Raw genomic sequence first — 24,588 nt, forward strand, 5'->3', positions numbered from 1 at the left:
AGAAACATCGTGCAAGATTGGTGGTGAAAGAATTCGCTTAGAAAGAAGGTATAGACTTTAATGAGATACTTTATTCGGTGGTTCGACTCACAATAATTTGAGTGGTCCTGGTGATGTATGCTACATTTGACTTGTACTTGGAGCAGTTAGATGTTAAAACTGCATTTCTTCATGGAGAACTTGAAGAAGAAATTTACATGCTCCAACCAAAAGGTTTTGAAGAACAGGAAAAAGAGAACTTGGTTTGCAGGTTGAAAAAATCTCTATATGGTCTCAAACATGCGCCGATGTGTTGGTATAAGAGATTTGATTCCTTCGTTATAAGCCTTGGATACAACAGACATAGTTCAGATCCTTGTTTTTATTACAAGAGATTTGGTGATGACGATTTTATTATTTTGTTGTTGTATGTTGATGACATGTTGGTAGCAGGCCCCAACAAAGATCGTCTCACAAATTTAAAAGCACAGTTGGATAGGGAGTTTGAAATAAAGGACTTGGGACAAGCAAACAAGATTTTAGGGATGCAAATTCACCGAGACAGAAATAGTATGAAGATTTGGCTTTCTCAAAAGAACTACTAGAAGAAAATCTTGAGACGCTTCAAGATGCAAGACTGTAAGTCAATTTCTACCCACTTCCTATTAATTTCAAATTATCCTCAAGTATGACTCCTAGCAATGAAGCAGAGAGGATGGAGATGTTTCGAGTACCATATGCTTCAACAGTGGAAAGTTTAATATTCACCATGGTATGTACAAGACCTGACATTGCACAATCAGTGGGAGTGGTTAGTCGATACATGGCTAATCCTGGTAGAGAGCATTGAAATACTATTAAGAGGATCCTGAGATACATCAAGGGTACCTTAGATGCTTCAATGTGTTATGGAGGATCAGACTTTATTGTTAAAGATTATGTTGATTCAAATTATGCAGGTGATCTTGATAAAAGCAAGTCCACCACAGGTTATGTGTTTACTCTTGTTGGAGGAGCTGTAAGTTGGGTTTCAAAACTGTAATCTATCGTGGCTACATCTACGACGGAAACAAAATATGTAGCAGCTACACAAGCTAGCAAAGAGGCAATATGGATGTAGATGTTATTGGAGGAGCTGGGGAACAAACAATAGAAGGTTGCTCTGTTGTGTGATAGTCAGAGCGCTTTGCATCTTGCAAAAAATCCGGCATTTCATTCAAAGACAAAGCACATACGAGTTCAGTATCACTTTGTTCGTGAGAAGGTGGAAGAAGGCAGTGTGGATATTTAGAAAATTCACACTAATGACAACCTAACAGATATGTTTACGAAGCCGATTAATAATAACAAATTTATATGGTGTCGATCTTCTATTGGCCTAGCAAAAACGTAACATTGCAGTAATTGGGTAGAAAGGATGGTATGAAGACTTAATTGTTTTTCAATTAAATCTTTAAGTGGAGAATGCAACAAAAGTCAAAAAAGTAGGGAAAAAAAGGGCAGTCCGGTGCACTAAAGCTGCCGCTATGCGCAGGGTCCGGGGAAGGGCCCGACCATAGGGAAAAGAAAAATCAAAAAGGAAGAAACATACGCAACAACTTTTGACAAAAAAAAACCCGCATAGAAACCGTCCAACTTTTGACAGGAAAAAAAACGCGTAGAAAATTTTTACGCATTTTTTTCCTCCTATAAATAGAGATCCTCATGCCCTCATTTAATTCATTCAGAAAAAGAGAGTAAGATTACAAAGAAAGTTATATAACAAGATAAATATTGTATTTTTGATTGTCCTCTTTAGTAGTTGTTCCTTTTACAAGAGATAAGTATTAATTATTGTTTTCTACTTGTATTTGAGATCAGTGTACTCCCATATTATCATAGTAAAATCTTTCAACCTCGTGGTTTTTTCCCTCTATATGTTTGAGGGGTTTTCCCTCCAACAGTATAAAACACGCGAATTATACAAAACTCAATTGTATAATTGTGCGAATTATACAAAACTCAAGCTGTAATTACAGTTAAATGTTTATCGCGAGCCATAATTAATTCAAACTATAGTTATGTTAGCTAATTAACTAGTATATATTTGCTTATCTGCGTAATTTTTCCTATAATTAATAACAGAGAATAGAAATGAACACGGTTTGATTTGAATTTTATTTGAGTTATAGATGTTTATATGCTATAATATTATAGAACTTTTAGCGTTGTTGTTTTACCCATAATATATTTGGGGAAAACTTGAAAAAAAAAATTGGAAACTAGTGTTTGGCAATATATTTGCTATTACTTGGCAAGTATTTTTGACAACATCTCAAGTTCCCATCATCTATCGTCTATTAATTCTAATTAATGTTTATCTACAATCAACTCCATTAAAAAGAATAACTTATTTTTTAATGGATTATAATTTATTCTGAATCATGACAAGTTTGAGTGTGTGATTATTGTAGTGCTCTTGCCCATATTGTTGTTTATGTTGTTGTTGATTGTCGTCAATTATGTTATAAGGTTTATTTTTAGTGGAACATGTTCATTAAAAAGTGATAATACAAATTTATGGATAATTTTAATAATTTTTATAACTTACGAATATAAATCATATTTTTAAAAAAATTTAAATATTTCCCTCAAAAATTATGGCCAAACGCATGGTGAAACTTCACCGAAAAATGACTAGCCAAGAATACTTGGGATTTTACGGCCTAACGCTAGCTTGAAAATTTGAGTTCTTAAAAGTTGTGATTTTTTTTAACATGAAGTTAGCTTATTGTACTATCAAAAACTGAAAGTTTAAACCTGAAATAATATGTTAAGAAAAGCGAATTATGAAAAAGTTTGATAAAAAACTTATAAATTATTTTATAACAAATTTTTAAAGTATAAAATATCTATAAAAATATTTGTATAAATATAATATCGGTTTGATTTGATTTTGATTTGACTATTTTCAATTAAAATCAAACCAAACCTACTATAATCAAATTGTTTTCAATATCAATTCATTAATTTATTTTTTTCAATTTGATGCAATTTGTCGATTTTCTTTAAACACCCCTAATTCTAATAAAGGCAATTAAGTATTCTTAAATATTACATCGGCCAAATATAGCGAATTGTCATATTTTGAGTTTTTCTTCAACATGTAACTCTCTTTTTTTTAGACAAGAAAATTATTGAACTATTAAAATTAAATAAAAAAAGAGATTATTATTTTTTTCCGTTATTGATATTGACCCACATATTGATAAAATACCAGGGAAACTTGAGAATACATCGAGAGAATTTAAACAAACTTACGAAATCAATGCTTGGATTAACACTTCAATTAGATACATTGATTCAACCAATTTTGAATTTTGAAGCGGAGTGCCTAGTAATTTTCACCATCAATATAATGAATTTTAGACTACATATTACATTTTTCTCTTATAACAGTTGGCCTGCCTTATTCTTAATCAATTCAAGCTTTGTTAATCTTCAAATGAGGTAAACTCGCTCCTTCTTACAAGGGTATACAAAAGAGATTATGATGGTATTGATGAGGGTGAGGGTATACATAGGCTGGATTAGTTTGGATTTTTCTAAGAGTCGCTTTGGAAAGCCACCTAGTAATTGAAATGGTGTAATTACTAGGGTAATAATTACCAATCTAGTAATTACAATGACCTGTTTATTTGTCAGAATGTAATTACTGTGTAATAACAAGAGTATTGTTTGGTTGCACGAGTGCAATCATAAGGTTATATTAAATTTTAAAAATAAAAGTTAATCATTTATAATTTATATTAGACAAATAAGAACTTTTATAAATGATATTAAATTAAATATTTAAGATATATATTAAATAATAAACATATGTTCTTAACTATTATTAAAAAAATAATTTATTTATATTTTTAAATTAGTATATTTTAATTAATTTAATCAAAAAACTAAAAGAATAAGATTTTTATGAATATAATGAAATGTATGTTTGATAAAAATGTCAATATTATAAATATAATGTCATAAAATTATTAAAACATTTGGAAAAAAAATAATCTATCAAGTTTAACTAAAAAATAAATGGTTTGCAATGTAAATATCATGTCAATACTATTAAAACAAATGAAATTGAAAATATGACATAAATTTTAAATTTCAAAACAAAAAAATTAACATAATACTCTTATATCAAATTTTAACACAACGTACATAAATATGATTTAAAAAAAACGTAAGTCTATAATCTTATTTAATAATGAATTCTACTTTAATTTAAAAAATTAGAATACTAACAAAATTATGCAAATAAAAAAATAGAATAATAAATAAATAAATAATATGAAAAATTGCATGGAATCACATGAAAAAAGCAAATGTTTAGAATAAGAAGGAATTGAAATATAAAGAATAAAAAATAAAAATATATTTTTAGAAAATATTAGAATAATAAAAATATTTTTTTAAAAAAATAGAAATAAAAAAATAAATTAAAATGAAAAATGTAAAAATCTAAATAAAAGAAGATTTTTAAAAAGTTTCATGTAGTTACATGTTGTAATTACACCAATTTCTTACTCTTCCTAGGGAATTGAAAAATGTAATTACTCAACTTCAATTACACCAAATTCCTCTCTTACCAAGTAATTACTTACTCTACCAAACATGCCAAACAATGTACTTACACTCAATTACACCAAATCTCAATTACATTGTGGCTCTCTAACAGACCCTAAAAACGTTATCATTTACTTTTGAAGCGGAGTGCCTAGTAATTGTTCATCATCAATATAATGAATTTTAGACTATCATCTTGTATTTTTACGTTATAACAACTAACCTGCCTTCTTTTTAAAATTATTCATCTTACGATCACGAAAATTTACATGTAGATGCCGTTTGGATAAAGTAGTGCAAAACAAAACAAATTGAGCTGCTGATTTGTACAGTTATTCATCGTTGTTTGTTCAAATTTGTAAAATCTATTTATTTTAAGATGTACTTTTTTATAAGAAGTATTTTTAGAAAAAATATTTATGTAGAGTAATAGTTTGTGATTGACTAATAAATTTTAAAAAATAAATTTATCAATATTAAAACAGTAATTTATATCTAGCTAAGGTTCCAAAGGTGCTTGTGAAAAGGAATTATCTTTTACAGTTTTTGAAAATATATTTTTGTTACAAAATTGTCAAATTTAAAAAGACATATTTTTATATATACAAAAGAAGGACAAATAAAATTGATTACCATATTATTGGGTTTGGTTTTCTAATTTAACACTGATCTGTAAATTGTGCTTTACTAATATTTATCATATAATATGATGTTGCCCTTACCTTTATAATTTCAGAAGTTTTTCTTTTTGAAAAAAAAATAATATTATATAAATTGAAATGAAGAGATTACTATTTATTGGAAGTCACAAATTAAAAAAATATTTATACATTGTTTGAATATTGTATCGCCTCTAGAATAAATACAAATATAATTTTTTCTGTTAATAGTTGTATCATTTTTTTCAATACATAAACTGAGTCTAAAACTAGTTGTATAAGTTTTTTTCTGACACACAAATAAACTTTTTTTGTGATACATAGATAGATTGACCGTATCATATGTATCAATCGAAGAAGATGTAGTTTGATAATAGATGTAGTATTTTTTCTGATATACAAATATAATTTTTTCAAATACATAAATATAATTAATTGTATCAATTCAAGAAGAAGAGTGGATTCAAAAGATAAAGAGAAAATAGCCTAAAATTCATTGAATTTATATCTGAAATTTCAACTACAAACTTCAATTATATGATTTTCCTATCACCTCCTTGAATATTTTTTTAATCTATTTTATACACTCCTGAGTGATGACCTGTCATGGGAGGTGAGAACACCTCCTCTAGGCGCGTTATAGGAGGCAAAAATGATTCAAGTTGCCCAAAATTACATACACGTGTATATCCACCTAATTTTGGGGGGAAATATTCCCAAGAGTCATCTTCCCCAACATTAAATATCATTGCTTCTTCCCCACCATTTACATCCGATTTTCTTCTTCAATTTTTTCTAATTTTCTTTCAAAAATAGCTAGGATTTTGTCGTTAATGTTACTTTCTACTTCAAATCTTGAAGTTATGGTTTGTAACAACTCCAGTTTCTTATTTAGGGTCTTTAATTTGAATTTAATTTTTTTTTTAAATTCGTTAAAAATGATAAATGAAAACTTGAATAAGCTTTGTATGGATGAATTATACCCAATGCTCAACGATGAAGTGAGATGCAAACAAAATTTTTTGCTGAATTTACAAACTTATTAGTCGTAATCAATGGGGTGAGAGAGATGAGAAAAGAGTTGGGTCTGAATTTTTAGGAGGGAATAGAAAGAGAATATCGAGGGAAAAGAAAAGAATTAGGGTGGGTGAATCTAATTTTAAGTGGGACCCGCGCGTGTATACACAATATTCACTATATTTGATTTATGTGGACAAGTTAGCATTCAGGGGTATATAAGATAGATAAAAAAAATGTTCGGATGGGGTGGGGTGGGGTGGGATGATAGAACATCCGTGTAATTGGAGTGTGCAGTTGAAATTTCAAATATAGGCTGCGGAGGTTTTAGACTATTTTTTCAAAGATAAATAATATTTTAGAAAGAGTAAATGAACTTAACAAATTGATGGATCTAGCAATTAAATGCCACTCAATTCCAAAATTAATTAAAATTAATTAAATGAATTTTCTGCTGACTCTATTATATGAGAACGAGTTGCTAATGACACCAATTCACACAATCCAAATTTAGTAGGTGTTGATTATAGAAATTGGAACTTAAATTTATAATTAATGTTTATTTATTTAGGAAATGACGATTAAATATTAATTTTAATTTTAAAATGTGATTTAAAATCTCAAATATTTTACAAAGTAGGATTTAAAATTCATATCATGTATGGCATAATTTCACTATAATAACTACATATTTTATATGAAGCTAATTTTTCATGTTATGTCATATTGTATATCTTTTATGTATTATTCTATTATAATAATTAAAAAGAATCGAAACATGTTGTTATAAATAGTTATAAATCCTAAAAGAATTCCCAGTTGTTGGGATTTCATAACTATGTTAGAAGTTATCCATTTAGATGTATAGCTCATAAAGAGTCAACAAAAAAAATACTGTTTGTGTTTGCATACGTAAATGTATATATTTTGATTTTGAAAAAATATTTTTCTACTTCTATTTATTTTAAGAAGTAAAATTTCTTTTCTCCCTTAAAATAAGTATTTTTGGCCTCCCAATAACAATGTCAAACAAGCTTTTAGTTGGAATTTGACTCATCTTCACTTTTTAATTCTTACTTGAATTATTGATATGTTGTTGTTATAGTAGTAGTATGGTATGTGGGTGGGGATGTGGAATAGGGCAATGAATATAAGTTGTGTTGGAATGGACGTATCTAAGGGGGGTTCCGTGGGTCCATGTGGACATATCCTCCCCTCCCTAGATTATATATAGTACCGTTATATTTTTGGAAAAAAATACTTAAATATAAATGTGTGAATCCACATTCAAAGTATCATATAAAGCGATGATGTTAGGGTGCACCTCTCTAAGTGAAGTTAGAAATTTAAATCTTTATATCTTGAAAAAATTACGCGGATAAGTAAACATATACTAGTTAATTAGTTAACATAACTATAGTTTAAAATAATTATGGCTCCAGCAAACTCAACTCTCTATTTACGTCTCTCTTCCTCTCTCTCGCCTATCTCCTATTTTATACATATACAAATACAAATTATACATATCATATACAATATGTATTTGTATATCTGGCCTCTTTTGTACATATACAAATTGCCTCTCTCCACTCTTCGCCCTCTCTCACTCGCCTCTCTCCTTCCTTGCTCGATCTCGCTCGCCTCTCTCCTCCCTCTCCCAATCTCACTTGCCAAATTATCAAATACAAATTATACATATACATATACAATATGCATTTAATTTGTATATTTGGCCTCTTTTATACATATATAATTTGTTTCTCTCCACTCTCTACCCTCTCTAGCTCTCACTCTCATCTCTCATCTCCTCTCCTCTCCCAATATCACTTGCCAGATATACAAATATATATGTATACCAATTATTATTATATAATTTTTTGATAAATATACATATACAATTCGACATATATACATATACAATTCGCTTATCTCCACTCTCTGCCCTCTCTCGCTTACCTCTCTCCTCCCTCTGTCGATATCGCTCGCCTCTCTCCTCCCCTCTCCCAATCCCGCTTGCTAGAAATATAAATATATATGTATACCAATCATCATTATACAATTTCTTGACAAATATACATATACAATTCGACAGATATACATATACAATTTGCCTCTCTCCACTCTCTGCCCTCTCTTGCTCTCCTCTCTCCTCCTTATCTCGATATCGTTCGCCTCTCTGATCCCTCTAACACGTAGCTACGAATCGTAATTAGCAAATTATAGTTGTGGAGCATAATTAAGGTATTTTTGAGTTGCTATATGTGAAAATTTCCCTTATATCGATCCTTTTTTTTTTCTTTTCAAAAATTGGGTAACGCCTCTCTAAGTGGTGACGGGCAACACTTTTGGTATTTCAATAGTTTCTCTTTTGTTTTTTATCTTTCAAATTTTTAAGTCTGTCACATTAGAAATTTCTAATTTCTTTTAGCGCTGTAAATTTTTTATACAATTCAACCAAATGTGAATATTAAAATTACTATTTAAGTAAATAAGCATTAATTTTTGACTATAGTTTTAAAAGTTTAACAGACTTGGTGATAAAAATCTAAGAATCAAATCAATCAAATTTATACCTTAGATTCACCTTTTCGTAACAATGCACCAATCCTCTCGAAATCCTGAACACACGCCTCTATGTGTTGGAGGCAGTGGCGTAACAATTTTTTTTATTAGGGAGTATAAAAAAATAAAATGAAGTAAACATATAATACATACACATAAAATTAATTTTATTTGCTTACTTAATATTTTTTTTTAAAAAAAAATTGTATTAAGTCCATTATTATAGTAACAGTATACTCAATTCTTTCCGGTTGCTACAATACACAAAAATCAATTACAAGAGTACACACAAAAAATTGGGAAAGAGCTCCCAATTTACCATTGCATTGTTGAAAGTTCTAAAAACATCATCCCAAAACATAGAGCAACAGTTTTTGTGGATGGAGTTGAATACAAATCCAAATCAACTCATTCAACAAAAAAAACAAGCCGAGGAGGAAGCAGCAAAAGTTGCTTATAAATCTCTGATTCAGCAAGAAAATGAAGCTGAATTTTTTTCACTAATTTACGAGGTACTCATTCTACACTTGCTTGCACCTTTCTGAAAAGCGCATTAAAAATTCATTGTTACTCAAAATTTACTCTCTTTTTTTGTGTGTGTTTTGAAGGAACCTACGTCGTGAAAATCTATTTTAAATGAGTTTGCCATGAAGAAGAAGATGAATACACCAATATATAACAGTTCTATACATATAAAAGGGCAGCATTCAGCTTATATTTGCCACCTTACTTTTGGAGATATGTAAAACATATAAAGGTGAAGAAGCTGGGAACAAGAAAATGGCCGAGCATTTAGCTGCTCGAGAGGTGATTGAATTCCTCTCAGGTACATTGATTTATTGTTTTATTTTCTTTCAATGCTTAAATGAATACTATATGTTATGTGCAAAAGAATGTTTGTCTAACCCTTAAAAATTTCGAAGAAACTGATGCAGATGCATGCTATTTCACAAATAATCATGTCCAAAAGTAAGTCTCATCATGAGAAAATGCTGCCTAAATTCTCCGGTGAGAAAATCGCGACTATAATTGATTATTATTATTTTGAAAATTGTACTTCTTAAGTCACATCTCATATTGTTCTGAATAGGCAACTGATACTTGGAATTCAAGTGGACAGAAGCGTAAAACCGATATCAACAACGAGGGAAGGAAGAACATGAAAAGATCAGGCAACTGATACTTGGAATTTAAATGTCCATCTTAATATACATGATACTTGTTATGTTTAGTGGGATCGTGAACTCACTTTGCAAGATTTGACTCTATCTTTGTTTAAATTGGATTCTCTGGTTAATACTCTTATATTTCTCTTTAATTTATCAGTTATGAATAATTATATTTTTAGTTTCTCATGTTGATGTTGGGTTTTAAAATATGTGAATGATAAACGAAGAGGTGTGATCTTTCTGAAGATGTGTGATTTTTTCGAAAAGTTGTGACTTTTTCAAAGGGTTGTGACCTTTCCGATAAGACACAATAAGCACCTGTCATACTATCATTTGTTGTTTATAAATAGAGGAGTTTTCTCTAATCTTTCAAGAACGTTTTTTTCTAAACTTCTTCTTCTTCTGCACAAACAAATTCTTCTACTTTACTGTCGTTGAGTAGTTCGTTGACACCGTGATTTTAGGTACTGATACACCGGTGAGTGATATCCATCTATTCTGGAAGGATATGTTCCATTAACCCTGCGTATTTGAGCGGAATAATTTCCTTAAGCATACACTATGCATTCACTGAACTTGATTTTCTTCTTTAAAAATATTTTAAATGTTGTTTCTATTCTTTTCCAGATTCTCTGTTTTTTCCTGATTTTCCGATTTTGAAAATATTCTGAGAACTTTATTGTTTATTACAAAGGTTTTCCAAATTTGATGTTCTAAATATTTTAATAATACAGATATACAACACCTCAATTGTTAGTAATAATTTATTTTAATTTTTGTGATAGTTGACGAAATACACCTTCGATTAACTAAAATGTGTTTTTTTTATTGTAAGAAACATATTGTATCTAAACCATACATGCATTTGGTGTATTTCTCGAATGTTGTCTATTTATTGTCTATATCAAATGTTCGGATATTGTACTCTTTTTCTAAAATGGGAGTACAACAACTGCTGCGATGGGAAAACACGCAAAAGTAAGCTAATTCCATTTTAGAACTTGCCATCATAATAAGGGCTCCCTTATAATAAAGAACTTTTTTTTTGGAACTCTCAGCGAAACGGCAAAACTCACAACCTCTAGTTCTACGGGTGATCACTTTTTGGTGACCTGCTCATTGTGCAATAGCTTTCAAACCACACATGAAATATGAACTGCATTAGACAAGTCCTTTGCGATGACTCATGACCTCATGACTGAGTAGCAAATGGAGGCTGGATATCCTAGGTCTTCCATGCAGGGGCGTATTCAAGGGGGTGGGTAGGGAGGGGGAGTCACTGGGTTCACGTGAACTCATGCTTCCCTCCCGAGATCATACATAATAGTGTTATATTTTCGTAAAAATATTTAAATATAGATGTGTGAATCCACACTTGAAGTGTTATATAATGAGATGGTGATTGGGTGCACCTCTCTAAGTGAGTTTAGAAATTTGAATCTTATATCTATGTTGTTTAATTTTTCTTTTTAAAATTGGGTAACACCTCTCTAAGTGATTATTGGTAGCACTTTTGACGTTTTAATATAAACATATATTTTTTGCTTTAATCTTTTAAAGTTTTCAAGTTTGTCAGAATAGAAATTCCTACTATAATTTTTTTAATAATTAAACCAAATGTGTATATTAAACTAGTAGCGTTGTATGATATAACATACAATCAATGGGTTTCACTCAATCTCAATACCTTCAGTGATAAGTACCTAAATGTCAAACTGATCAAATTTCTATCTTGGATCAACTTTTTCATAATAGTGCACCCGTAATTTTAAAATTTCAGATACGCCTCTACATAGAAACGACTCCCAACCACTCAACCATGCCCTTGAGGACGTAAAACGCATTTATTCATTAAGTTTTTGTTCACTATCAAATTAAGATTTTTTACACTATATGATCATTCAAATGATATTTATAGATAAAATTCTTTAAAATATGGAACGTGTAATTTTGCAAATAAAACAATGGAAAAATTTACATGTTATAATAGGTAACGGTGATATGATAATATAAAAATTCTTATTTTGACAATGTACCTTGATGAAAAAGGGAAAAAAAAGTAGTGTTATTGTACAAAATGATTCTCCTTCACAGTTCTCATGCAAAGTAAGTGTTGTAAAAAGTCATGATAAAGGGCTAATAGCCTAATATCCTTCAAGGCTCCATTTTTAGTTTCTAAAAGAATTGCATCTTCAGCAAATGGAGTTTCCAAAATTTACTTCCAGTATGCATCTCTCATTTCAACTTTCTTGTCATTGACCATTATTTTCTTGCTTAATTCATGTTTTTAATGCATTTTTATGAATTCAATCATTATATTAATGGTATAATTTATTTGTAGTTCCTCCGGCACAAGTGATGTACAAGAATCAACTACAAGAGTACACACAAAAAAATGTCAAACAACTCCCAATTTATCAAACAGTTAATGAAGGTTTTCCACATGCCCCAAAGTTCAGATCAAAGGTATTGGTTGATGGATCCGAATATGAATCCAAGTCGACCCATCCCACGAAGAAAGAAGCTGAGCAGGCAGCAGCAAAAATAGCTTATGAATGCATTCACAACAAAATTGATGCAAAAGATATTTCACTTATTTACAAGGTGATATTCACTTGTTGCTTCTTTCTAAATAGCTAAAGATTCTTTTGCTCAAAATACTTATTTTAACTTTTGTTTTTGTGTGTTGAAGGAACCCATGTTGTGCAAATCTATTCTCTATGAATTTGCTGTCAAGAAGAATCTGGATAGGCCTATATATAACACTAGATATACAGAAGGGCCAAGCTCAGTTTATATTTGTCACTTGATGTTGGGAGGCAAAACTTACAAAGGTGAGTTAGCTGGGAGCAAGCAAATGGCAAAGCAAGTAGCTGCTCAAGCTGCGATTGAATCACTCTTAGGTATGTGGATTTACTGTTTTTTTTCTCTCTTAACTTATATTATGTGCAAAAGAACTCTGTCTAACACCTTAAAAACCTTGAAGAAACTGATGCAGGAACTCTTTACCAGATCATCATGTCCAAAAATAAGTGTCATCCTAGTATGCAAACCAGAATGGATACTGACTTTAGTAAGAAAATGTTGGCTAAATGCTCTGGTGAGGAAATTCCGACTATAATTGTCTTTTTAATTTTTTATTTTTTTTTTATACTTGTTGAGTCACATCTCATGTTGTTTTGAATAGGCAATTTACAAGGCCAAAAAGCAAGCATTGAGGTAAAATACATACTCACCTTGCTAGTTGCAATATATATACATTTTGATCTAGCCTTATAGATCATGAAGAAAATGTTCAGGGAAGGAGTGCTCATTTATAAAATATTTTTACTTACAGAGAGCAGTTGCTTGTTTCAACACTGATGGCATAGTTGGTAGCTCTGGAAGTGGACCAAAGAGTAAAACCGAAACCAAGAACTGGGAATGGAACAAAATGAGAAGATTTGGCAACTGATATTTGGACTTTATGTCCGTCTTAAGATCTAGGTAGAATATACTTGGTGACTGTTAGACTCATGAACTCTATTTTCCAAATATTTGAATATCTCTGTATAAACTAGATGATACAGTAGTTTCATATGCCGCTAATCTTCAGCTGAATTTTCTGCTTTATACTTTTTGATAGAAATAGAATAGAACATTCACCGGTAAAAGACCTATATTTACACTATTCCAAATTTATGTAGATTTACATGTCTAACCTCCCTGTGTCAAACTGTATGGTCTCTGAATGGAATGATAAAGTGGCTCGAGCAGACATGTTCACATCCGTACCCAAAATTGTCCCATTGGATCCACTTAACTGATAAAAGTATTTTCTACCTTCAGGCAATGTTGCTTTTTCCACCATTCTGTTCAGTGTGTTTGGACTTCGAAGTATAACTCCTTTCTTCCTGAAACGGAATGTAACTAGTTTAGGAACTCAGAACCTACAAATTACAGAGACTCTGCTGTCACTGCTTTGAACAGAGTAACAATAAAAATCATTAGTCTCACACGAACTATTGATCATAGGAAGAGGAATCAAGGATGAAATAAATTTCTTACCTTTTGCTCTCAAAACTCAGAAGGATACTAGTACAAACTACAAGTGAGTTTGGTGATTGTCTAGTCATCCAATACATGTGCTCTTCACTATATCCAGGAAAGATTATTACTTTTCTCGTGGCCGCAGATGAGGTTAACTTAGGGCCAGGGTAATCTTAGATAGCATAAGTTTTGGTAGTCCTTGACAAGTGGCTATGTTTTCTACACTGTCGTTTTTTTCCTTTTCATACCTACTTTGATTTGATATACTCAAGCCAAGGTCCTCCGGAAACAGCCTTTCTACCTCCACGAGGTAGAGGTAAGGTCTGCATATACTCTACCTCCCCACACCCCACTTGTGGGATTTCATTGGGTATGTTTTTGTTGTTGTTGTATAAGTTCTGGTAGTAAGCAGATTTTGAGGAGAGTTCCACTATGTGTAAATGCTGGGCCACACTTAGCTAGTGGGGCTCAAAGAAGCAGGAAATCAGTCAGTGAGCTTAGTGTAGAGCAGATTTATGGTTTATGATCAAACAGTCACTGTCATGTGTTTGGGCCAGACAGGAGGAAGGAGCCAATCAAGAATCTCTCACCCGAGAACAGAGGACCAAAGTACTCTTGAAGTGGTACATGACTTATTTTAAATGCACAATTGCTAAACCCTCCTACAAATTCACCTCACTCTATTCTGACTATCAGATCTCAGAGAATCGTAAGGAAACTATTACTCCTCCCTTTGTTCTATGGTGCGTAAGTGCAAGAATTATGGCCATATATCTCAGCATATCTCTTTTTACCAACATCAATGAGGAGATCACAGATTATACGTACCAAATTCACCAAACAACAAGAAAGGGTTTATCCACTTATCCCTCTTCTGTGCTGTTGCTTCAGATAAAAGTTTCTCATGTATCCTGGATAGAGGAAGAACTAAAAAGGAAGTGTCCGTGCTTTGCTTTCTCGTGTGCAACAACTACAGTAATTCCTCAACAGTTATGGAGATGGCCAGCAAAATAGCTAAGAATTACTGCGGCTAAAATCTAGTTGACTTTCACACTCTAGTACTACCAATAGTCTCCACAGGTACAAACACCTTCACTGAAGTGATGAAAACGATTACTATCCCGAACAATAATCAATCTACCCACAATCTTTGATATGAGTTTGATTGCAGTATGACAATCTCCACAAACCCTTAAATTTTTCATCACACGAATTGATCTCCCAGATGGTACATTTAGAATTGCAAAGGCAACGGCTAATTTTTCGCTATGATACTTGAGCATGTGCGCCTTCTCCTCTTCATCCACATCATGCAGGACCAATTTCGTGGCAGAGACATAACCCTCCTGCTTCATTAGTAATTCTAACTCTTCCAAGAAAGCATATATTCTCTTGCTGTCTGGATGCATGGTATCACCAACTGAAAAAAGATGTATCTGATTTTGCACCTCAACCCAGCTGTAACCAGGCATTTTCCTTACACCTGTATCCCTCATTTTTAATCTCATCTTGCTAACGTCACGCCATCTGCCAGAAGCTGCATATAAATTTGAGAGAAGGACATACATCCCTGCATTCCAAGGCTCTAATCTGAAAATCATTTCAGCAGCCTTTTCTCCTAATTCAATGTTTCCGTGAATCCTACTTGCCCCAAGGAGAGCACCCCAAGTAGCAGCATCTGGTTCACAAGGCATGTCCTTCATTAGATTTTGAGCATCATCCAGTCGCCCAGCTCGACCCAGAAGGTCAATCATGCAAGTATAATGCCTGGGATTTGTAGCTATTCCATAAACTCGACCCATTGAGTAAAAGTGTTCCATGCCCTTGTCAATCAAGCCGGTATGGCCGCAAGCAGATAATACACCAACCTGTAAAAAAAGCACAAAAAGGGAAACCTAAACAACTGAACATTTATTTTAAAGAAATGAAATGAGTGGGAAGTGTTGAGAATACAAAGATTAAAGTCAAAACCCTATATCAATGACGTGTACAACTCAGTGGCTGTTCAACTAGAAAGAATGGAAAATGCAAAGGCAATGCACGACACATGGGAGCAATCTTAACATACAATTGCATTAAGCAATTCGGGATGAAGTGGTTTTAAACAGATTCGTTAATGCAAAAACAGTTTTACAATACCGTCAAAGTACTACTTTAGAATTTAAAATGTATCAACATTTACCATGGTGACATCATCAGGTCTGATACCCGCTTCTTTCATTGATTTGAATTGTCTAAGAGCTTGTTTGCCAAAACCATGCCTTGCATAACCGATGATCATAGTGTTCCAAGAGACAGCATCCTTCTCCGCTATCTCCTCGAACACGTCATATGCCTCGTCAATACTTCCACACTTACAGTACATTGATAGGAGTGCATTTCCTACATAACACCCAGTGTGATATCCAGCCTTGACAAGTCGTCCATGTATTTGCTTTCCGAACTCGAATGCAGCAATGTCAGCAGATGTACTCAAAACACAAGTAAATGCCGACCTATTTATCCTCCCACCATCTCTCTTCATTTGAACAAACATGTGCAATGCCTCCTCACTGTTGCCACTTTGAGCATACCCAGCAATAATTGCTGCCCAAGAGATGCAATCACGATTAGGCATACAATCAAACAAATTTCTGGCATGAGTTATATCCCCATTTTGAGCATAACCTGTTATCATTGTGTTCCAAGAGCTGACGTTCTTACAGGGCATTGCCTCAAAGAATTCCCTCGCCAAGTCCATCCTATTAGACTGCACATATCCTGCAATCATTGCATTCCATGAAACCTCATTCTTTTCAGGCATCTCATTGAAGATCCTCCTAGCCTCATCTACCATCCCATTCTGTACATAACCAGAAAGCATTGAAGTCCATGTAAACACATCTTTATTAGGTGACTCATCGAATAACTTCCTCGCTTCCTCCAAATCATCATTCTGGGCATAACAAGAGATTATCGTGTTCCATGAGACCTGATCCTTAACAGGCATTCTATCGAAGAGCACTTTTGCCTGGGGCAACATCCTCTTTCTCAAATACCCACCCAACAAGCAATTCCAAGAAACCAACGGCCAATTAACCTTTGACTCAAACAATTTCCTGGCCTCCTCAATCCTCCCATTCTGAACATACGTAGCGAGAAGTCCATTCCAAGAGATATCATTCTTCACAGGCATCATGAGAAAGATACTTCTAGCATCATCAACATACCCATTCTGTGCATACCCGGAAAGCAATGCATTCCACGACACAACATCTCTAACAGGCATTTGATCAAACAAAATCTTAGCTGCCCCAAAATTCTTATTCTTAATGTACCCACTAAGCATAATGTTCCAGGAAACCAAGTCTCTGTGAGGCATTTCGTCAAACAGCTTCTGAGCGAGGTCCAGTTTGCCATTCAATAAGTAACCAGAAATCATTGCGTTCCACGATACACAGGACTTTGTAGGCATAGAGTTGAATAAGCTCAATGCTGAATCGCATTCTCCTTGACGCATGTGTTGGGTGATATACCTATTCCATTGCACTATATCTGAGCTACTGGCTTTCGCCGCCTTCACCGGTGGTTTACCGCCAGCTAATTTGGTGCGTGGCAATTCTTCTTTGAGATGGCTAGCCGGTTCGTTCAGAAGTAAACGCGAACAAGTGCTGTGGAATCTTCTGAAGCACATTGTTCAGACCGTAATTTTCAAACTCTCAAAACACTAATTTGATTTCGCGGGAAGTAGTTGCACTTCCACTAATAAGCTGTTGGGCCCCCGAGACCAAAAATCCGTCTTGGGCTAACAACTCCTGACTGCTACAAATTCGGCCCACGAATCCTATTTTTCCAAAATACAATGACAAAATTACTTAACTACACACCCCTTTTTATCATATTTTCTTATTTTCTCTATCATTTTAAAAAATATCAAAAATTACTTCTTTTGCTCCCATCATCCCTTCTGGATGCATCAATTCAAAATGTCATACCCATGATTCTATTTTCTTTTTTCACTCTACGAATCTCTCCACGGTTACATGTTAGTTTTGAATTTCAAATATTTTCTTGTTCCAATTAATGATTTGAAGTTATTCAAGTAAGGTTTCGATGTGTCATTTTGACAATCACCCAAATATATAAAGTGTGTGTAATGCATTTCCCTATGACATGTCAAAGTGGCGAATTAAACGAAGACACGTGGAAACCCCTCAAATAGATAGAGGGGAAAAAACACGGGGTAGAAGGATTTTACTAATAAAATATGGGAATACATTGCTCTCAAATACAAGGAGAAAACAACAATTAACACTCCTCTCTTGCAAAAGGAACAACTCACTAAAGAGGGCATTCAAGACTACAATATTAACTATCTTTGTATTCTTTCTCTCACTTTTTGGGATTTATCTAAATGAGCACAAGAGGCGCTCTATTTATAGGAGAAAGAAAACGCGTCCAAAAATTGGACGGTACGCATTTCCTTTTTTCTGTCAAAAGTTGCAGCGTAAATTGCTGCTTTTCAAAGGAAACACGTATGTTTTTTTTTTTTCCTTTTGCTTTTTACTTTTTTGACTTTCTTTCATTAACTACACAAGAGTGGATCCATTATCCGAAAATCTGAATACTGAATTTAGTACTAGGATCTTGGTAGTGCCATATGGTACGAGACTAGAGATCGTGTTACAAGACACGAGCTTTTTAAATCCAGAAAATCATCCAATTCATGTACATGGTCATAATTTTTCATTGTGGGCAGGAGATTTGGAAATTATGATGTTGATCGCGATACGGAAAGTTATAATCTTATTGATCCACCTGAGAGGAACACAATGGGTGTTCCTGTTGGAGGGTGGAGTGCAATTAGGATAATAGCAGATAATCCAGGAGTTTGGTTCATACATTGTCACTTGGAGGAACATACTTCATGGTGTCTTACTATGGAATTGATTGTTCAAAGTTGTCAACATCCTTGTCAGTGTTTGCTTCCTCCTCCTGATGATTTTCCTAGATGTTGAGTCAATTATTATTGCTTTAGTCAAAGAGTTACTAGCACTAGCTCTCCTATGTTCTCTTTACCTGCCCTTGAATATATTTCAGTGTTTCACTTCCTCTGCTTTTCAAATTTTGTGCTATCTTCTAATCTTAACAAGAAAAAGAGAATTAATTCTTTGGATGGCCATTCAAGTTATGCAAATAATATACTTGCTAAAGTTACTTTTCTTTTTTGGGACAACAAATCATCCAAACATGATTTGAAATTTTGTCTCATGATTGCATGTCCAAACATTGATTTAAAATCAGAATCAGAATCACAAATAATCCAAATATAACATTTTGACTCAACAATAAGGAGACGTTTGGACATGCAATTTGTGATTCTGATTTTATATCAATGTTTGAACATGCAGCTTGGGATCATGATTTCAAATCATGAGGTGAAATTTCAAATTTTCTAAAACACAGGATTTGAGATTTCAATTTTTTTTTTAAATGTAAAGCCCGACTCATTAGTTTATATTTTGTGAAAAGAAAAAAGATCTATTATTTTTCAAATCGGCAAGAAAAAGACTCATACTCAACATGAAGTGCATGTATCAATGTGAACAGATTATATTAAAAAATATTTAAATACTAATATTATTGAACAGTTAATCTTTATAAACAGAACATAAAAATATACGATTTATCAATATGGCCCTTTGAATATTCCGATATGTGTCTCATTCTTACTACCCGATTAGAGAGAGAGAGTGAACTCCCCTGTGATAGGCCAGACAAGCTAGCCCACTTGAAGGAATTAAGTGCTAAGGCCCAAGAATTGAAAGGAAAAGAATATAGCCCAACATGTCACTATTTTGAAAAGAGCCCCATATTACTTGGGCCCGATATTAAAAGGAGAACAAAGGACACATCAAATATCTCCAACATGGGGTCGCCTTGGAGTTTAGAAACTTCAATTTGACGTCTCAACAGTCAACACTCAACTTCCCATCATAATTTCCACACACATATATAGTTGCAACTTGCTTCTCCAAAATAACTCTTTAAATTACTAGACATTGGAGTCCATACCAACGTGGACCCAATATTTGTTACTCATTTTTAGGGATGGGCATAAAATACCGAAAACTGAATTACCGAACCGAACCGGCTATTTCGGTATTTCGGTATTCGGTAATTCGGTATTTCGGTTCGGTATTCGGTACCGAAATTGATATTTCGGTATTTCGGTTTCGGTATTCGGGATTTCGGTTTCGGTATTCGGGATTTCGGTTTCGGTATTCGGGATTTCCCGAATACCGAACTTTTTAATTTTTTTTATTTTTTTATTTTTTTTTTTACAAAAAAACTGGAAAAAAATTTACCAAAAAATAAGAGTATAGTAAGAGGAAACTATCTCATTTTTTCATTTTCCTTACCATTTTCATTTCAACTTTCCCACGTTTACCGTATATTATATCATTATATGTATACTTACACGTACATTATGGATAACTGCTAAAATTTAATTCATGTACATGTAAAAATTATAAATTCTAATTTCAAATTTATGCAATTGATTAAGAATTCTAATTTCACTTTGCATGATTCCCACGTTAGTTATCTACATAAATTGTTTGGTAGTTACATTGAAAACGAAAGATTCCAACTCTTTCATATTAGTGCAGTGATGTAGAGTTTTTGGATAATTCAAAGAAAAACATATGTATAAAAATTATGTATGATATATTAGAGATTTTTGTTTTCACTCTTTTTCATTATTTTTATTACATGGTAATATTTTTTTTATTCTGTATCGATTCATAAATTATTTTCTCTTTGTTTACGATGTATCATTTCTCCTCCGTAGATTGTGGCTTACGAGCAATTTCGATTTCGATATTCGGCAAGTTAAAATGCATATATTACTTAATTATGGTGTAGTAATAAAAATGTAAGTTAAGATATGTATTCTTTAGGTTAATGTAAATATTAAATGCGGATAAATTTTTATTGTATATTAACTATTAAAAAAATATGGTATTACCGTATACCGTACCGAACCGAAGTTTTATTTACCGATTACCGAATTATCGAACCGAAGTTTGAAAGTTCGGTATTTGGTATATACTTTGAATTACCGATTACCGAATTACCGAACCCGAACTTTGAAAATACCGAACCGAATACCGAACGCCCACCCCTCATTTTGTTTCAATTTATGTGATGTAAATTAAATTTAGAGAGTCTATTAATTTTTTTTTATGTTTTAGATAATATCTGTTACTTCTTTCGTCTCTATATATGTGACATTAATAGAATTTCGGGAGTCCATCAAATTTTATGTCTTTTAAATATTTTAAGTTGTCAATTATTGTGATTTATAATAATTTTTATGCCATTTTCAAATAAAATATGTTACTTTCTTTATCTCAATTTATATGACATTGATAAGTTTTGAGAGAAACAAATTAAAACGGGAAAATTATAAAATAACTAAATTACCCCTAGCATCAATTATTGTGACTTATAATACTTTTTACGTCGTTTTTAAATAAAATATGTTACTTTCTCTATCTCAATTTATATGACACTGATAAATTTCGAATGTCAACCAAATATTATATGTCATTTAAATTTTTAAGTTGTAATTATTATGATTTATAGTTGTTTAGACATTTCAAATAATATATGTTACTTCTTTTTTAAATATTTTAAGTTATTAATTATTATGATTTATAATATTTTTATATAATTTTTAAATATATAACATACTATGAAAAAAACAAGACAAAAAAATTAAAACAAAAAAACATATATAATATTTAAGTAGTAATCTAGAAAGTAGGTATTCGCATATTGATGAACACCTGCTTCCTAGACTCTTATACTGAGTAGTAATTTTACAAAAACAAAAAAAATATTTACTAGAGATATAAAGTAAACCCTTTCGTTAAATATAGGAAAGAAAATTAAATCTGGCTTACTATAAACTGAATATTGATGGTGCAGTAGACACACACACAAAGCAAGGTGGCATCGGTGGGGGTAATTAGAAACTCGAATGGTTTCTCTCATACTTCGACTATTTTATAACTTAGAGAAAATAGTCAAATGAGCTCCCAATCTATTATTGAATTTTTACTATATATTTATATTTTTGCAGGGGGTTTATTATTTTCTTTAATTACTTTTAAATAGAATAAATAATTTCTTAAGTGTTGAATTGGCATAGAGAGTGTATTTCACCCTCTTTGAGAGAGTGAGTTGCCTATTTTTATTTTTATTTTTAATTTTTTTTTTCTTTCTCTTTATCACTTGTTATTTATCTATAGTACTATACCTTCTTCACCATTATCATTGTTGAAGCTTAATCAATGGATGTTTGGTATAAAAATTATCAACAATTAATGCATTTTATGAACAAATAATTTTTCAATAGACTTGTTTAGTACACATCTAACAAATGAAATTTATTTTTAAAAAAACATATCCATTAATTGATTTATTTTTTTAAGTCATGCACTCAAGAGTAACAAAATCAAAAAGATGTAATTGTGTTTTTATTTTCGAACTTATTAGAAGGAACTGAAACAAAATAATTTCTTCTACATTTTTTAAAGATGGATCCTTCATTTTCTCCTAAAACCTATGAAAAATCAACATCAAAAACTCAAATTATAAATTATTCAAGAAAATTTTAGAGAGAGAAAGAATGGGAAAGAGAGAGGAGTTTCTCAAATTGGTGTTACAAATTGGTCTCGAATTTCCATGACCCATTTGATGTGTATCTATATTTTTTTAATGAAGAAAAATAAAATATAAAAGAACCTGAAAATATTATTGAATTTATTGAATGAAAGATTTGATTGGGAACATTGTTCTTATAATTTGTTGGAGACATAAATAATTTTTCAGGTAAAAATGGTATTTTATTGTGATTAGGGTTGAAGAAATGATTGAGGAAGAAAGGAGGAGGAAGGAGGAGAAAAAAATTTTAAAAAATTATTAATTGGTGAAATACACGTGTCAAGCGCGTGTATTTCATCACAAGTCACGATAATAAAATTTTAGAGTGTAATTAATTTCACTTTGAAATAATCTAAGGAGATAATAGGATTCCCATAAAATATAAGTGTATAATTAAAATTAGACAATAGATTGAAGGGTCATTTGACTATTTTTTCTATAACTTACTTTGGTCATTTGGCTATTTTTTCTATCCACTGCTCCCTGTACGAGTACTTCTCTAACTTAATATGACTAGTTAGTTTTTCTTTTGGACCAAATAAACACATTCCATTTGATCGTTACATGAGCAATTTTTTTTTTTCAATCTCCCCCATGTATATATGTTCCTATTTTAAAACACAAGAAGAATTAATTACGTCTATTAATAAGAAAGAATTTTATGCTTTTCTCAGGTATCCTTTATTACGACACGCTTGGGAGCATGATTTTTGACTTAACAACAGTAGATTTAATTTCAACAATATATGTCTCCATAGCTTATATTAAGAGGTACATACGAAATTACGTGAAAACATTTAATTGTGTCGACCACATTATGGCCCATCACACTTTTAACTCTTTCTTCTTTCGAAAAGAGACTACTTTGCAGAAATTAAAAGCTCTGTCATTTATCTTTTTTGTTCTTTAGCAGCTTTCTACAGTGAGGACCTGCACACCACACCCAAAGACTCCTCCATGCGCACTATATTGATATTCTTATAAATTAACAAATATCAATGCCACCTTCTATATCTCATGTTTTAAATTTTGCATCAATTAAAAATCAGATAAAAGAATTAAAACTGAGAAAATTGTATATATATAATATTGTAGCTGAATCTCTACTTCTGTGCCATGGTTTACTGGGATTTTTTTATTGGGGGATTGGGTGGTTGTGGGGTAGGAGTGGAGTCTTTTATTGTGATTAGTGTAAGTTATTTCCGTTTAAAATAAGGATGGTCATAAGCAATGATTTGAGTGTGTTTAGAGCCTTGACTACAGTATTAAGTTGATATTCGTGCTAATAAATATACTACTCATTCTTAATAGTCACCTGATGGCAGAGAATGTAATAATAAAAGAGCAAGCTTAGAACAAAGTCAATAGAAAAACAACAGCAATATTTGGTCAATTATCAAACAAATCTAGTTCCTTTATAAAATAACATAAAATCCAGACAGCTTTTGAATACACTGCCCAATTTATACCTTTTGAGCCTTTTTACACTAATCAATGTTTCCATTATTCGATTAGTTTGTTAATTAGACTTCTTCCATATTATAGTGTTAAATAGGTTAATTTATCGGTTGATCACTCGAGAATAATGTAATACAAAACAAATACACAGTTTTTATTTATTTATTATTATTTATTGCATAACTGTACGATAAATATAATGTCCCGTGACCGAGCATGAGCAATTCATTAATTCATTTAGCTCCTTATAATATAACATCTTGTACATTTTATGGGACCCTATTAATTTGTATCATACTTGATAAAACAAGACTAGAAATATATATACTGTATAATCATAATAATAACAAGGATTTGCCTTGACTTCTTTTCTTTTCTGTTAACATAAATTGGGGCAGAGA

The 24,588-nt window shown here is 31.9% G+C and overlaps 2 protein-coding genes across 5 annotated transcripts; one reads left to right on the forward strand and one right to left on the reverse strand.

Annotated features, from left to right (window-relative positions):
* The first annotated feature begins 12,029 nt into the window (after positions 1 to 12,029).
* On the forward strand, positions 12,030 to 13,641 carry LOC129896832 (double-stranded RNA-binding protein 4-like). Its single transcript, XM_055972811.1, has 6 exons — positions 12,030 to 12,212; positions 12,330 to 12,592; positions 12,681 to 12,891; positions 12,975 to 13,088; positions 13,176 to 13,207; positions 13,326 to 13,641. Exons 1-6 carry the CDS (start codon positions 12,188 to 12,190, stop codon positions 13,440 to 13,442), a joined length of 762 nt encoding a protein of 253 aa, XP_055828786.1. The 5' UTR covers positions 12,030 to 12,187; the 3' UTR covers positions 13,443 to 13,641.
* LOC129896830 (pentatricopeptide repeat-containing protein At4g02750) lies at positions 13,507 to 17,703 on the reverse strand. Of its 4 annotated transcripts, none has more exons than XR_008768055.1 (3): positions 16,200 to 17,703; positions 14,846 to 15,885; positions 13,507 to 13,881 (listed from the first exon to the last, which is right to left on the reverse strand). XR_008768055.1 is itself a non-coding variant. In XM_055972810.1 (2 exons), exons 1-2 carry the CDS (start codon positions 17,688 to 17,690, stop codon positions 15,079 to 15,081), a joined length of 2,298 nt encoding a protein of 765 aa, XP_055828785.1. In that variant the 5' UTR covers positions 17,691 to 17,703; the 3' UTR covers positions 14,035 to 15,078. The 4 variants fall into 4 exon arrangements, 1 of the variants encoding a protein (XP_055828785.1); XR_008768056.1 differs by having other exon boundaries at positions 13,507 to 13,877; positions 14,036 to 15,885; XR_008768054.1 differs by having other exon boundaries at positions 14,036 to 15,885.
* Positions 17,704 to 24,588: the final 6,885 nt, after the last annotated feature.

This window comes from Solanum dulcamara, chromosome 7 (genome assembly GCF_947179165.1).
Source record: "Solanum dulcamara chromosome 7, daSolDulc1.2, whole genome shotgun sequence".
Taxonomy (NCBI): Eukaryota; Viridiplantae; Streptophyta; class Magnoliopsida; order Solanales; family Solanaceae; genus Solanum; species Solanum dulcamara.